Source organism: Vigna umbellata, chromosome 3, assembly GCF_029865625.1.
Source record: "Vigna umbellata cultivar VRB3 chromosome 3, Vumbellata_1.0, whole genome shotgun sequence".
Lineage (NCBI taxonomy): Eukaryota > Viridiplantae > Streptophyta > Magnoliopsida > Fabales > Fabaceae > Vigna > Vigna umbellata.
Genome location: NC_142167.1, coordinates 44,721,874 through 44,738,769, shown reverse-complemented (window position 1 = coordinate 44,738,769; position 16,896 = coordinate 44,721,874). Strand labels below are relative to the sequence as shown.

Here is a 16,896-nt window from a genome sequence, read left to right as displayed (position 1 = left end):
CTTCTCCTTCCTTTCTTTCTGACTATCGCTCTCTCAATCTCAAATATGGGGTGACATGCAGAAAATACTCTGACGTTTAAGTCAGAAATTTGTCCTTATAAGTCTATCGAAATTTAGTCAAAACAGAGAGTTTACCTTCTCAATCGATTGTTATTTATATGGTTTCAGAGAATATTATCCATTAATTTACCTCTTAATGACGTTCAATGCTCACCTTAACTACTCGACAATGACTGTTACCTCATTAATTGCGCATTCATGAACATTCAAACGCGGTCTCCAGCAAACGCTGGAGAGGCCCGACCGGACAGATTGGATTGTCGTTCCCGCATACTCGGTATCGTCTAAACACGCCCGGTCGGTCAATCCTACTTGGTATAGGCCCGACCGGACAGATTGGACTATCGTTCCTGCATACTCGGTATCGTCTAAACACGCCCGGCCAGTCAATCCTACTTGGTAGTAACACAAGTCCCCCAAGCCCTAGCAAAATATTTTTTGCGTAGGGTTTTGAAGTGGTCTCCGATCAGTGCGCCACTTCCCTTATCCAGGCCTTCAATCGAAATTGTTTATATTCATAATGGCGGGAAATCGTAGAGTCACGACTGTAAACTTTAGGCGGGAAAGGTAAAAATGAAGCGTCAGATCGCCTAAACCGTCAAATCTTTCGGCAAATGAATCGTCAAGTTGCTCGGACCGTCAGATTACCCCGACCGTCAGATCTTTTGGCGTTTAACACTTCAGATCTGCCTGGTGAACCGCCTTTTACCTTGTATAAATAGCCACACTTTTACCCTAATTTTTTACTCACTTCTACTCGCTGTCGCCACTGTCTTCCGCTTCACAACCCCGTTCCTATCTTCCTTAATCTCGTCTTCTCAGGTAACCATGTCTTCCGACTTCTCCGGGGAAGAGGGCAAAGGGTACGCCGACGACGATGTTAACAGTCCATCCTCTTCCTTGGGTGCCATGACAGGTCATGGTGCTGGGGCTTCTCCTTCAGGGAACTCCTCCGATCTCCTAGCGGATATCGATGCTCCTGAAGAAGTCGCCATCAACGTAGACTCCACCGGCGCTTGGATTGGGAAACCCCGAGTTTGGCCAGTTGTCCCCGGCTACGACTGGGCTCCTCATGAGTTAGACAAATTTCTTCCTCTTTCCACCATCGCTGCCCCTTCAGGGATTTGCTCGGTCCTATCTCTTTGGTCAAGGCGGCTGAAGACGCTAGGCATTTTAAACTAGCCATCTGCCAGATGACCAATCGCGTCTGCCACAATCGGGGTAGCTACCCCTCCGACTTCTTTTACGTTTATGCTACTATGTTCAAAGACCTGAAGGTTCTTCTCCCCTTCTTGGATTTCCAAATGGGCGTACTGAGGACGCTTAACGTGGCTCCGACGCAGCTGATAGGCTGTAGTTGAAGCTATCAAATTAATACTACTTTTCAAGGCAACTTCAGTATTGCCAAGTAGTATTCAAGAAGGTAGATAGGGCTAAAGTAACCCTGACTCGTTTCCCAACGAACACGGAATTGCTTTTGAATATCTGACTCTTATGTTATGCAATGCTTATGAATAAAAATGATGTTTGGAGAATGTTTAAAGAACAATTAATAAACTTAAAAACAGTTACGATGAAATAGGCTAATTCCATTGTTTTTCCAAGATAGATTCATCATCGGTTATTCACGGATAATTGTTCAATTGATTATTGTTTAAGTTTCAAATTAATTAAAGTACATTCTTAATTAATTTGAGGGCGATCATGCATTTAACCAAAGTAAATTCTCAATCAAATGCAAAACCTTTCTAGATTATTCACAATAAATTCAACCAAAGTACATTCTCAATCAAATTCTATTGTGTTTAATCATATCTATTCTTAAATCTCCTAACCAAATTAAAAGCTAATCAATCAAAGTAAATTCTCAATTGATTATAGTTGAAATTATTACTAATCAATCAAAGTACATTCTCAATTGAAAGTAAAAACCATTTAATCATATGAAAGTTTCTAAATTAAATCAAAGTAGATTCTCAATTAAACCTAGAAACCCTAGAACTCATATAATCAATATGCATGTAGATTCAAACACATTATGATGAAAAAATCTTTGCTTTTAATTTGATAGAGAGATGAAAGACATAGAGAGAACAACTTAAATCAATAATCAAAATAAACAATTGCATTAACTCAATCTAACCTCAGAATCCATAATGGAATTACAGCAGAATTAGCCCTAGATGCTTAGCTCTCCATGAATGGAGTTGAATACAAGATGAAAGAAAAAGAGGAGTATGAAAGAATGAATGTATGAAGTGAAGTCCCCTTTTCTGCCTCCCTTGGGTCTCTTTATATAGGCTTGATTGGGCTTGGACTTTGAATAGTTTGTTGATAAGATATTTTCTGTTGATATATTATATCTTTCAAATATTCATTAGATTAAATCAGTTTCAAAGAATATTTGATAGATATTAACTTAATTATCTTATATCCTATATCTTCCAAATAACTAAAAGATTTAGATAATGATAAAATTATTTGGAAGATATTTTCTGTTGATATTCCCAAATTAAATTCAACAACTGAATTTTATCTTTTACATTTTCTGACTTTCCAAAATTGCACAAATACCCTGAAATTTCCTCTATCTGCACTTTAGCCCCTTCTGAATTTTCCAAATAAAATCTGACTTTGGGTCTTGAATTGCCATTTGGACCAATAAAACTTATATTCTCAGCTGCACAAATAAACATTAGAAAATCCAAGAATAATTTATGCATTAAAACTCACTTTTTACGTCTCTCTATTTTCCAAAGCCAATAATTCCAATCATCACAAATTCACTTAAAATAAACCATTTAAACACAATTATCCCATCAAAATTTTAATTTTCAAACATAAATGTGGGCATAAATATGCACTCATCAGCAGCGACACCCGAAAAGTTGGGTATCCATGCAACTGTTCTCCGCTATATGTTCGGGCTTAGCGCTTCGCCCGACCCTTGCGACTTTCCTCTATTTATTCCATGTACAACCTCATCCGTCCAAGCCTTGGTTTTCCCTTCGCACGATCGGGAATAGACACCTACTGACCCTCTTCAACAATTCATATAAGGACTTTAAAGGGCACTTCTTTAAAGTCGTGCCTTTGGAAGCTGGGTACGAAAGCTTCTGCTTCCCGAACGGAGAAGCTAAGTTTCCCTTCTATTGGACCAAGGATCCAAAGAAGGTTATATCCTGGCCCAAACCCCGGATGACACCCGAGGATCTGGATTTAATAAATCAACTATCTCAGCTGCCCCCCAAGTCCTCTTGCCGCGCTCTGATCGGTTTTCTAGGCAACAAAAACCTGTCATCTAACGTGTTCGGTAAGCTACCTTTAGCCACCTTTTGTTGAGCAGCCCTTTAGGACTTATCTGAATTTATTTTTGATGTGCAGATTATCTGTCCCAGATGGATCCATCCAAGGGCAGCACCTTCGCCTGCCTGTTCGCTCAGATGGGGGGTGATATAAGGAAACCGGGAGGGAGCTCGTCTCGCGCCCCGAACTGCCGCCATTCCAACAACATCCCTGCCAGTCCAACAGGCGCCCGTTCCTCCGCCCCCGGTCGAGATTCCTGCCGACCAGGTTCCCCAGTCGGAGTCCATCCCGAAGAAGAAGGGCAAACGAAAGGCCGTTCGGGAAACTTCGGCTGAGTACAAACATGCCGACGGGCCTCCTCTCTCTGGGCTGCTGAGTCCAAACTCATGGGTGGCGAAACGCATCCATTTCGACCTTTTCGCTGAGGAAAAGGCTTTAGTAAGTGGGATGACCGAGGAAGAGGCCTCCAACATGGCTATGGAGTTGGCCGCTCGGTCGACTATGTGCTTGGCCTACGCCGCCCAGAAGAGAGCCTCGGCTTCCACAGAACTTCAAGCTCTTCAAGAGAAGTTCGACGCCGCCGTCAAGTCCAGCCAGGACCTGACCCTCCGCCTGGCCGAAACCGAGAGAATGGCGGAGGAGGACAAGAAGAAAGCCAGCACTCTGTTTGTCGAGGCCCGTGCTACCCTGCGTCGTATGCAACGGTCTTTAGACGATGCCAAACTCGACCTCCAAAAAGCCACCACTTCCAACACGAAGTTGACGGCCGAGCGAGATTCACTCCAGGATCGGGTGACAAAATTGGAGGCAGAAAACAAACTTCTGGGCGATGAGGTGGTAAACGAGCATCTGCTCGGGTTTGATAAAGCGCTCGCCCAGTGCAACCTCCTCTTTCAAGTGCCTACCGACTATCCCCGCCTTGACGTGAGTATGATGGTGGTGGATGATAAGCTAGTTCCGATCCATGTTCCTCGACCCCCACCTACGATCGTCTCCAATGTTGAAGTTGCTGCTGAAGTGATTGCCGACCGACGGGGCTGATGTCCAGCCCTAGGTCCTTGACATAGGATTTTACCGCTTTTTCCTTTGTACTTTGTAATGAACTTATTTTAAATAAACACACCTATTGTCCTTTATTGCTTGTAATGAACTTTATCTTTCCGCTCTTTCCGGACGCGTACGCCTCCTTTACTTTCATGTTTTATTTAGCACGTCTTCGAGAGTTGTCCTTTGATGCCGCTCGGTTTAGGCCTTAGGAGCTCTCTATAAGTGTGCCCTAAGACCAAGGTGAGAGTTCACGAAAGAAATCTGCCTCACCCGCTCGGTTTAGGTCGTAGGAGCTCTCTAGAAGCGTGCCCTAAGACCAAGGTGAGAGTTCACGAAAGAAATCTGCCTCACCCGCTTGGTTTAGGTCTTAGGAGCTCTCTAGAAGCGTGCCCTAAGACCAAGGTGAGAGTTTACAAAAGAAATTTGCCTCACCCGCTTGGTTTAGGTCTTAGGAGCTCTCTAGAAGCGTGCCCTAAGACTAAGGTGAGAGTTCACAAAAGAAATTTTCCTCACTCGCTCAGTTTAGGTCTTAGGAGCTCTCTAGAAGCGTGCCCTAAGACCAAAGTGAGAGTTCACAAAAGAAATCTGCCTCACCCGTTTGGTTTAGGTTTTAGGAGCTCTCTAGAAGCGTGCCCTAAGACCAAGGTGAGAGTTTACAAAAGAAATCTGCCTCACCCGCTCGGTTTAGGTCTTAGGAGCTCTCTAGAAGCGTGCCCTAAGACCAAGGTGAGAGTTCACAAAAGAAATCTGCCTCACCCGCTCGGTTTAGGTCTTAGGAGCTCTCTAGAAGCGTGTCCTAAGACCAAGGTGAGAGTTCACGAAAGAAATCTGCCTTACCCGCTCGGTTTAGGTCTTAGGAGCTCTTTAGAAGCGTGTCCTAAGACCAAGGTAAGAGTTCACGAAAGAAATCTGCCTCACCCGCTCGATTTAGGTCTTAGGAGCTCTCTAGAAGCATGCCCTAAGACCAAGGTGAGAGTTCACAAAAGAAATCTGTCTCACCCGCTCGGTAAAGGTCTTAGGAGCTCTCTAGAAGCGTGCCCTAAGACCAAGGTGAGAGTTCACGAAAGAAATCTGCTTCACCTGTTCGGCTGCTATAACATCATAAAATCTTTGGAATGTGATTAAAATCATGGTATTATTGATATTAAATAAGAAGTACAAGGTCGTTTCTTAGCTGAAATAAAACTTTAAGTGGGACGCATTCCACGTATTGGGTATAGCTTTTCCCGTCGGATGCTCCAATCGATACGCTCCATTCTTCAAGTTTTCGACCACTCTGAAGGGATCTTCCCAGTTTACAGCTAACTTTCTTGCCGCTCGGCTTCGTCAAGCTTCCGCCGTCTTTCTCCACACTAAGTCTCCTTCAATGAATTGCTGGGGTCTCACCTTGGTGTTGTATCGTCTCGCCAGAAGCCTTTTCTGTGCCTCCGCTCAGATCATTGCGACCTCTCTTCGTTCATCCAAGGTGTCTAACTCCACCCGTAGCTCATCATTATTCCTCTGCAAACTTTGAATCCCCCTTCTAATAGTAGGTTCCCCTACCTCGACTGGTAACATAGCGTCCATTCCATATGTGAGGTTGAAAGGGGTTTCTGCAGTTGTACCGTGCGGTGTGCAACGGTACCCCCAAAGGACTTCCTGAAGCTCATCCACCCAAGCTCCCTTAGCATCTCCCAACCTTTTCTTTAGCTCCGTAACAATGACTTTATTGGCTGCTTCCACCTGTCCGTTCGTCTGTGGATGCTCGACCGAGCTCGTTACATGCTTAACTCCCAGTTTTTTGTAGAAGTCCCCCAATCTTTTATCAACGAACTGCCGCCCGTTGTTCGTAACTATGGTTTTGGGAATTCCAAATCGGCATATGAGTGTCCACATAAACTTTTGAACCCTCGTCGCCGTGATTGTTGCGAGCGGCTCTACTTCCACCCACTTAGTGAAATAATCAATTGCTACTAATAGGAATTTCTTCTGCGCTCGGCCCACTGGAAAGGGTCCGACAATGTCTATTCCCCATTGGGCGAACGACCAAGGAGACATCAGACTGTGCAATTCTACCGGTGGCAGAAAACACTCTGACGCTTAAGTCAGAATTTGTCCTTGCAAGTCTATCGAAATTTAGTCAAAACAGAGAGTTTACCTTCTCAATCGATTGTTATTTATATGGTTTCAGAGAATATTATCCATTAATTTACCTCTTAATGACGTTCAATGCTCACCTTAACTACTCGACAATGACCGTTACCTCATTAATTGCGCATTCATGAACATTAAAACACTGTCTCCAGCAAACGGCTGGAGAGGCCCGACCGGACAAATTGGACTGTCGTTCTCGCATACTCGGTATCGTCTAAACATGTCCGGTCGGTCAATCCTACTTGGTAGAGGCCAGACCGGACATATTGAACTGTCGTTCCCGCATACTCAATATCGTCTAAACACGTCCGGTTAGTCAATCCTACTTAGTAGTGCCAATGTATATAAAATAAATATAAATATGTATCATCACCAATTATTACTTAAAAAAGCACGAGCATCACGAGGTAGACCACATCTTATTCTTTTTATGTTGGAAGTTATCATTTATTTATTTATTGCATACCAACAAAGGCTGAAGATAACATGACAGATTTTGTTGCAGTGAACACACCATGATTGAGACACTGTTATTCTTGTTCTTGGTTCTGTTATTGTTCCTCATTGTCAGGTGCACCGGAAAAACCACCGCCGACGATCTCCACCTCCCACCAAGCCCTCCAAGCCTCCCTCTGCTAGGGCACCTCCACCTCCTCTCTTCATCCCTCCACACCTCTCTCCACACCCTCTCCGCCGCCCACGGCCCCCTCCTCCTCCTCCGTCTTGGACCCTCCCGCCGCCTCCTCGTGGTCTCCTCCGCTGAAGTCGCCACCCACATCTTCAAGACCCACGACCTCGCGTTCTCTTCCCGGCCTCTCTTCGCCTATGCCGAGAAGCTGCCCTTTGGGCTGGCGGGATTCGTGACGGCCCCCTACGGCCCGTACTGGCGGTTCGTGAAGAAAGTGTGCATGAGGGAACTGCTGAGCCCGCGGCAGCTGGAAGGGTCTAAGAAGGTGAGAAAGGAAGAGATGGAAGGTTGGGTAAAAGGGATGTTGGAGCATGTCAGAGAGAAGGGTGGTGCCATCGATTTGGGCTCTCAACTCATGAAACTCACCAACAACATTACTTGCAGGATGGCCATGTCCACCTGGTACATACCTCTTCCTATTTTCTTTTTCTTTTTATCTAACTTCTACTTTAATATTGTTTTAAAAAATAATATTTTTACACACCTAAGTTTTTACATTACACTATTTCTTTTACTTTTTATTTTTTATTTTTTTTCAAAAAATTACAAAAATTAATTCTTTTACATCAAATAAACGTAATGTGTGCTCTTACTCTATTTTTTTAAATCATAATTTTTGTATTTTAAGTAATTCTTAAATAAAATTTAAAATTGTATTTTATTTTTAAAGATTATATATTTTATTTGAGTTCTTTCTAATTAATTGAAGTGATTATTATTTTACCTCTTTTCAGCTTCATGTGGAGAAACAAGAAAGTTGAATGATTAATATAAAAAAGTTATGTTTGATATAACATAATGATCAATTTTTATTATTTTATTTAAAAATGTTAGAATAATAAAAATAATTTTATCAATGATAATGAGATGAATAATTCCTCACTCTTAATGATAATCATACTATTCAATGTATTTTTAATTAAATCAATAAAATTCATTTGTGATTTTACAATAACTAAATCATATGTATAAACAAATATGCAAGATACTTAGTAAATAAAAAAACTTAATTAAAACTCAATTAATATTTTTAGAAATTACTAAAAGAAATTAAACAGAAATACTTAATATATCAAAAAAATTCAAAAAAAATTTAATCAAAAATATCAAAATTTATCAAGAAAAAGTAGTGTCATGAATGTAAACAATTAATGTGTGTCCAATAATATTTTTCAAAAAATTTATATAGGTCAAAGAATATTTTTCTATATGTTTATCTAGTTCATTTCTTATCAAGTTTTTACTTTCAATTTACGAGAAATTCCTAAAAGACAAAACCTTTCTGCTATGATTGTTGGAGTTTAATAAGATGGTTCTATGAAACACTTTGTCTTGTGTTTTGGGAGAAGTTGTTTGGAGAAATACGAGGATGCAGAGAAGATCAGGCAGCTGGTAAAGGAATCCTTCGAGCTTGCTGCAAAGTTATGCTTTGGAGACGTGTTGGGTCCTCTGAAGCAGTTGAGTTTCTGGGTGTATGGGAAGAAGGCTTTGGATGTGAGCAAAAGGTACGATGAGTTGTTGGAGAAGGTGCTGAAGGAGCATGAACAAAAAAGATCATCACGTCATGCAGAAAACGAAAGGGATTTGATGGACATTCTGCTTGATGTTCACCACGATCCTCATGCAGAGTTCAAGATCACAAGAACTCATATCAAAGCCTTCTTCTTGGTATAACCCTCTTTCGATTTCTCATTCAAAATTAAAATCTAAAAACATGTTTAACCAAATCTGAAATGAATTTTCCTGTTGTGGGACGAGAAGGATCTCTTCATTGCAGGGACAAACACCTCAGCAGAAGGCACGCAATGGGCGATGGCTGAGCTGCTGAACCACCCTGAAGCGTTTGAAAAGGTAAGAAAGGAGATAGAGTTGGTGACCGAGAATGAAAGGCTAGTTGAGGAGTCAGATGTTGGAAAAATGCCATATTTGCGAGCAGTTGTGAAGGAAACACTGAGACTCCATCCACCAGCACCAGTGATGACAAGAGAGTGTCGGCAACACTGCAAGATAAATGGGTTTGACGTGGCACCAAAGACAGCAGTGGCAATCAATTTGTATGCCATAATGAGGGACCCTGATTCCTGGGACAATCCGAATGAGTTTGTCCCTGAAAGGTTCTTCTTGCAAGAGGAGGATGAGAGAATGAAGTTTAATTTTGTTCCATTTGGAGGTGGAAGGAGAGGCTGTCCAGGAACAGAACTTGCTTTCATCTTCATACACACTGCAGTGGCTGCTATGGTGCAGTGCTTTGATTGGAAGATTGGTGAAGATGGAAAAGGAAAAAAGGTCAATATGCAATCTGGTTCATCTGGCTTGTCTTTGAGCATGGCTCAACCCCTTCTCTGTGTTCCAGTACTACATTTTAATCCATATGTATAATGAACAAACTCCATAGACAAGCTTCTGTTATGCAGCTATCACTATATTTACCATGCCATGAGGCTACATTTTCTATCTTATCTTCTTCTGCTAAGTATTAAAAATGCATAAATATTGATATATTTTTAAGACACAGCTGAAGAACCGTACAGAAGAATTTAACAGAAAAATCCAAATTTCATGTAGATTTTTTAAGAGTGAACCCATTATAGCCTCTATGAACAAGTGATTTGACTAATAACCCCCTTTCACATCTCTTATCAAATCATGATTAATTTATTTCGCACATGCAAAATTAATGAAAGACAACCCACGTGCAATTTTTGAAAAAAAAAATCAAATTTAAGAATTAGTTAGAGACAAAAATATATATTCAACTTTGAAATAAAATAAATAATACTCAACTCATAAATATATCAAATTGGCAGAAATTGGATGCAACTAACTAACTATTGAGTCGTCTTGGGTCAGCTGTGTGGCCTATATTGCATTTGATATTTTGGGAAAATTAGACTAATATTTATCCATGCATTAGAGTTTGATAATGGTTTTTTTAAACAAAAAAATAAAACTGGTTTGGGAAAAGGAGAAGCAGAGAGAGAGAGAAAGCATATACAGCACAACTTTGTATCTGAAATGGCAACTATGATCAATAATCAGTTGCCATTCTATTCCAATACGTAAGAAATACTCACAACACAAAACTCAACAAATTGATGTTAAAAAGTGATTTTTATAATACAAAATTGACTTACATAATCAGGTTTATACTCTAATTATATATCATAAATTTGTTTTATTTTAGTCGAGATTTTCAACAATTGAAACTATCACCCATTTTATCATTTACATTCAAAACTGTTCTTTACATTTACTATAATTTTTTGACAGTGTACCTTCATGGTGCTCTTTTTTTTTAAGCAAAGAGTGCATGCATTGATACTGTAAAAGTTTTTTATACCATCAATCAATCATAAACAAGCATGTATGATAAATCTGTTAACTTTTGCAATGATTGTTCAAAAAACTTAAACCCTTTCTTTTAATTTCAGGAACAGTTTTTTACTTTAACAGGAGCAGGAAGTAAAAGATTGAGATTCATCTGTCACAAACCTAAATATATGAACAATAATTAACAATGCAGAGGAACATAAACATTTGTCAGATTCAACATTATTGAAAGTCTCCTACAAACTCATTAGAAACTTTATCTTCTGCAACCCTCATTCACACTGGTTGCTGGACTAAAGAAATTAGCAATGGGGTTGTTCCAATTGTAACATATAAATCCTAAATGAAAACTAATGATCACATCAACCGGAATATGCTGAGATCAAGTGGGTATGCAATTAAAACAACATAAAAATCCAGTGCCTGGAAAAAGGGGATAACAACAACTTTAGCAAGGATATGCTTGAATGTTCCATGGATGATCAAACTTCATTCGATATCAGCATGAATTGTTTTAGAAGCACTAAGAGAAAAAAGTCCTATTTGCATTCTTGGGAAGCAGCATTGAGCATTAGTCCAGGCAAAAGCTTCACTTCTAGATACATTTTGAACAGACTACTCAAATTCATCATATCATTCTTGAGTTTGTAAAACTATGCCTAACAAATATCCTGAAAGGTAAAGGAAGGAAAAATAGATGGCAAAGTCTACATTAATGCGCCACAACATGGGAAGAGAGCAAAATAGTCCTTACCCAAGATAAAGGTGGCTCTAGGTGAACACAAAATTCTAAAGAATACTGCAGCAATTGGATCTCTTTTTAGCATTGTGGCATTCAGGTTCTTGAAATGGCATCTTAATGTTTGTTCCTTCAAGTCCAAGGTTTACTTTGTCCCAATTTGCTTCATGTCCATCCACAATGATTTGCTTCCTACTGACTGTTCTATATACTTGAGAGAGGAGACCAACGAAAGCTGATTCCACATTGCTGGAGTCAAGAGCAGATGTCTCCAGAAAGAATAGACCCTCTTGCTGTGCGAACTCTCTAGCCACTTCAACAGGCACTGCTCGAAGAGAACTCAGGTCAGATTTGTTGCCAACAAGCATGACAAGTATATTTCGATCAGCGTGTATCCGCAGCTCATCCAACCACTTCTCAACATGATCAAAGGTTTGCTGCTTGGTTATGTCGTATGCTAGTAATGCACCAATTGCACCCCTGTAATAGGCTGTTGTAATTGCCTGGTACCTGTGATATGCCAACATTGTCACATGAAAATGAAACAGACATACATTTTAAAGACACTTTCCAGGAACCAAATCAACCACATATATATAAACAATAAAACACAGAATCATGTCAACTGGTAGACTAGTTAAACTTAGTTAACAGGCATATGGTTATGCAGTTCATGGTAAGTTGAATTTGGCAGTTGAAATTTCAAAATTTGACTAATTTAGGCTTGGATTGGACCTAAACTTTCTGGAGGGGACCAAGTTCAGTACCAATCCAACCAAGAGCTTGTCGGCAGTTGAAATTGCAATTTATTAGTGATTCTAGAAATTAAGGGAAATTGTAGAAAGATTCAGCCGATGCAACCACAACTGCAATCACAAAAAGACCCAAAATCTTGATGTTGCTGCTGAACTCACTGTCATGGACAGTTTTTAAAAACCTTGGTTAAAACTCATCACACACATCCCTATTCTGATGCAGCAAAATTAACAATTGAGCCAACCAAGAAGCCATCAAATGGTAAACATTTGATGATTATCATACCTAGTTGAAGTACCACAATTCCCCCACATGCATCTTCTGGTTTGGTAATATTAAATTGAAAAAATTATGCTGTTTTTATGAACTCAAAAGATCTTATGAGATCTCAATTTCTACCTCTCAGATCTTACATGCATTCTTAATCATTTTCCTAAGAAAATTAACAATTTCAGCTCAGCACAAGCAGAGTGAGAAACTCTGGCACAAAACCACATAATAATACTAAAAAAAGTAACCAGCTTTGAAAATGAATGCACAGTAGAAAAAATGCTGGACCTTTCTTGACCAGCAGTGTCCCAAATCTGTGCCTTGACAAGCTTGTGGTCCATGACGAGTGTCCTTGTCAGAAACTCCACCCCAATTGTGGGTTTCGATTTCATATGGAATTCGTTCTTCACAAACCGATTCAAAAGCTGAGACTTTCCAACCCCAGAGTCACCAACCATCACAATCTTGAACATGTAGTCTATGCCCTCATCAGCATCACCCTGCCACTGAGCCATTACGCTTCAAGAAATAACCCTTTTGAAAAGTGAACTCAACAATGCAAACCCCAGATTTTTTTCTGCATAAAAACGAGACCTTTTTTTTCTTTGTATGTGCACACGGTTTCTGTGGCTGGAAGGAAGGTAGTTTAATAGGAAAGGGAAAAAGGGGTGGTTGGTTGTGGTTGGAGAGGCAATTGGGTAAGCGAAAAATGGCATGTCAATCAGTTTCATTCATCAATGTTGGTTTTGTGTTGCCTCTGAAAAGCGTTCTTTGCTGAAAGCAGAGGAAAACAGAGTTCACAGTTTAGAATTTCGACAGCAACTTGGAACACACGACAAGAAAGGAAGATTGGGATATTCACACTTTTCTAACAACTGAAAATGAAATATTTTCACTTGCAATGTTGTAAGTGTTCATCATCACACACAATTTCAATCTAACATAGTAAATTTTTATTTGAAAAATGTATCATGATGATAATTTAATTTATTTAATTACTGAATATGTATAATGTATACATTACCATATTTAATTATGATGATTTAAGGATAAATTTAGTATGAAATTATATGTTTTAATGTTTAATTTGATGTTGAATTCTAAAGTTTAGAAATTAATTTTTATTTTAAATTATATTTTTCGTTGTTTCACATTATAAATTGTTGCTTGTTTATGGTTAAAATGGCATTTATCCCAATTTAAATTTCTTTTTCATAATTTACAAAATAAATAATTAGTAATAAAATAATTGTAGGAATGATTCTTAAAATAATTATCAAAGAATCATGTCCGAGTAAACTAATTATCTCTATTTAAATAAAATGATGAATGCGTGACTATCCTATAAAGCTAAACACACTTTTAGCATAAAAATATTTATATTATTAGCTAATTAGAAATAATCGTAGGGATTATTCTAAAAGTAATTATTAAAAATATTAATATTTTCTTTACTTTTACGGTAATTCATGTTTGTATGGTGACAAACCTTTGATTTTTCTAGTTTTTATATTCTTGATTAAAAGTGATTAAGATTCTTATATTTTTATATGGATGAATATGAATTTGACCTTCAATTTTTTTTAAAAAAAAAATTATAGATTTATTCTCCTAATTCAATCCTCAAAATTAAAAAAAAAATGGCCAATTTGTATGGATATAAATTATGCTGATAGGAATTTAAAACATATTTTCTATTCTTTTTTTCACTTACGTTGAGAATCCGAATCAAACACTTTTCATACAACAAAACTCTCAAAACTAAGTGACATATATTGGTTTAATGTCTCAATAGGTCTCTATTTTTGTTCAGAATTTGAAATAAGTCTCTTTATTTTTTGGCGTCTCAATTGGGTCCTTATTTTTGTTAATTTGATGCAAATAAATCATTTCCGTCAATTTCATCAATCAAACGGCGTTAATGAATGTGTGACGTGGCCTTACACGTGTCAATACTGTCCTCAGGCCACGTCACACATTCATTAACGTCGTTTGATGAAATTGACGGAAAGGATTTATTTGCATCAAATTAACAAAAATAAGGACCCAATTGAGATGCCAAAAAATAAAGGGACCTATTTTAAATTCTGAACAAAAATAGGGACCTATTGAGACATTAAACCGACATATATTCATAGAAAAAAAATTGAAAAATAGATTCTTATTATAAACAAGTTAATCATACAATTACCTTTTCAACTCAACCTGAAATATTATTTTATATTTTTAATTAAAATTGTCAATCTGAGTGCTTCACAATACATTAGTTTGTTTATATGCAAGACCTAAGTTTTTTTTTAAATACTTGATTATTTTACAAAATTAAAGAAATATAGTTTATTTTTAAAATTTTCACTATAGTAAATATAAGAACATCAGTTAAATGATAAAAAAATATTGTTAATTCTGTTTTACTAAAATGATTAAATATTGTGTCAATTATACATTAATGAAATGATTTAATAATTATGTCTATTTACATTATTTGTTCAGTCTTCTAAAAATATTGAAAAATATAGAAGTTATTTAATATTTTTTAATTGGTAGTTAATTTATTTATTTAATATTATACAGGATAAAATATTTTGGAAAAACATTTAAAAATAATTTATGATTTTTCACATTTTAAAAGTAATAAGTTTAAATTTATTATTTACATGAAACAAATGTATTTTAGTACTTAATTTATTTATTTAATATTATACAGGATAAAATATTTTGGAAAAATATTTAAAAATAATTTATGCTTTTTCACATTTTAAAAGTAATAAGTTTAAATTTATTATTTACATGAAACAAATGTATTTTAGTGAAATAAGTAAATAACATGTTTAAAACTGTTTATAATTTAAAGTTAAGTTTCTTTAAAAAAGTATTTTGGTAAAATATTATTTGTATTTATATGAAAAGTTTATATTAGGCGTCTTAAGAACTACACATTATTGGAGATCTTGAAATTTATTTGGGTTTTTCTTCATCAATATTATATACAAAATCTATTTGTATTGATATAATAATCTATCTGCAACCAAACAATGTATCACCATAAAACTATTGTTTAAAATGACTCTAAGAACTAAGCAACCATTAATTTAATCTGAACAATTCAAATATATATTTAAAATGGACATTTGTTTTCTTTTTCAAATAATTCAATTTTAAAATAAAAAATTGTAATTGAATTAAAGAGGAGTAAAATCCAGAATTTCCATTATTTGTAGAAATAAATTAAATCGTTGATTAATATCGATCCAAAATTTAATGGAATATTAATTTATTAATTTAAAATTTTCATTAATTAAAATTAGATTATTATTTACATCAGTAATTTAGTATTAATTTTTTTTGTAAATAATTAAATATTGAAAATGTTTTGAGAAATGATTGGATTCAGAATAAAGCATCGTGATATAATTGAATATATAACGGTCATTTATTTATGAAAATAATTTAAATCAATAATGTTATATTTTAGGAAATGGTTTAACTTACAATTAGAATAATAAAAAATGAAGTTGAATATGGAATTAAATGAGTAATATTTACTGAATCATGAAAACAATTTACACCAATGATTGACATCAATCCAAAATTGAAGACACTATTAACTTAAAACTATCAATTAGTTTAAATTTGATCATAACCTAAAAAATTAATTATTTAATGACTTTTATTTCATGAAATAATCTAAAATAATTTTGAAGTAAAATTCAATTTAAAACAAGAATAATCATAATGCAATAAAATATGAAATGCTGGTTTTTAGTACATCAAATTTGGAATAAGTTTATTTTCTTTTTCACACATCTGGCTTCAATAATAGTCTAAACTAAAACCTGTTAATATGCAATGCACTCCTTATGGAAGAAGAGGTACATTGCAACCAAACTATATATTCAGTGAGGTTTTCTCACATAGAAATAAAAAATACACAGATAAAAAACCAGAATAATGTTGCAGAAAATAATATTGTATAGTTACGAGATGAAAAATATTTTTTGACACACTTGACATTTTTTCTTTTCAACTTTTTTATCTCTTCTTTCTTGAAAAAATACAAAAATTTATATTTTTATGATTATTTTATTCTTATTTTATGCGTAAAAGTGTATCGTGTTACAATTATTCTTTCGAGATATGCATTAACACTTTTCAATGTTTGTTGTAATTTTCACTTTTCTATTCATTGATCTTACAAATTCTTCCTCTATCACGGGTAGAATCTAAATCCTACTTGTCATATTTGTAAATCATACATATCCAACACATGTGTATGATTCTCTCTTCACAGATTAAATTTATGTATAAATATGAATTTGAATTCTATTCTATTGTTTTTATTGTGTCTTATCAGATGGCAACGCCAAAAAATCAGTAGAAAATCTGTACTTAAGACATGAAAGTTGGTCTTGACAGTTTCTCAGGAGGACTGAAATTTGTTTTGTGGAACCATGAAACCTCTGATAAGTAGAAAGAACAGTTACAGTGATCTTTCTAAACTAGCTATTATTACATCATGATCCTTAAATCAAGCAGTGGAAGGAAAGAAAGAAATAATGAAGGAAAA

At 36.3% G+C, this 16,896-nt stretch overlaps 2 protein-coding genes across 3 annotated transcripts; one reads left to right on the top strand and one right to left on the bottom strand.

Moving 5' to 3' along the window:
- Positions 1–7,006: 7,006 nt before the first annotated feature.
- On the top strand, positions 7,007–9,688 carry LOC124844325 (cytochrome P450 705A12-like). The gene is made up of 3 exons (XM_047321239.2): positions 7,007–7,636; positions 8,584–8,902; positions 8,996–9,688. The coding sequence occupies exons 1-3, from the start codon at positions 7,062–7,064 to the stop codon at positions 9,611–9,613; spliced, it is 1,512 nt and encodes a 503-aa protein (XP_047177195.2). The 5' UTR covers positions 7,007–7,061; the 3' UTR covers positions 9,614–9,688.
- A 1,072-nt stretch (positions 9,689–10,760) lies between these two features.
- Positions 10,761–13,190, bottom strand: LOC124844322 (ras-related protein RABA4d-like). 2 transcript variants are annotated; one of them, XM_047321236.2, is made up of 3 exons: positions 12,618–13,190; positions 11,319–11,813; positions 10,761–11,235 (listed from the first exon to the last, which is right to left on the bottom strand). In XM_047321236.2, the coding sequence occupies exons 1-2, from the start codon at positions 12,842–12,844 to the stop codon at positions 11,354–11,356; spliced, it is 687 nt and encodes a 228-aa protein (XP_047177192.2). In that variant the 5' UTR covers positions 12,845–13,190; the 3' UTR covers positions 10,761–11,235; positions 11,319–11,353. The 2 variants fall into 2 exon arrangements, with proteins under 2 accessions (XP_047177192.2, XP_047177191.2); XM_047321235.2 differs by having other exon boundaries at positions 10,761–11,813; positions 12,618–13,189.
- Between the last annotated feature and the right edge of the window lie 3,706 nt (positions 13,191–16,896).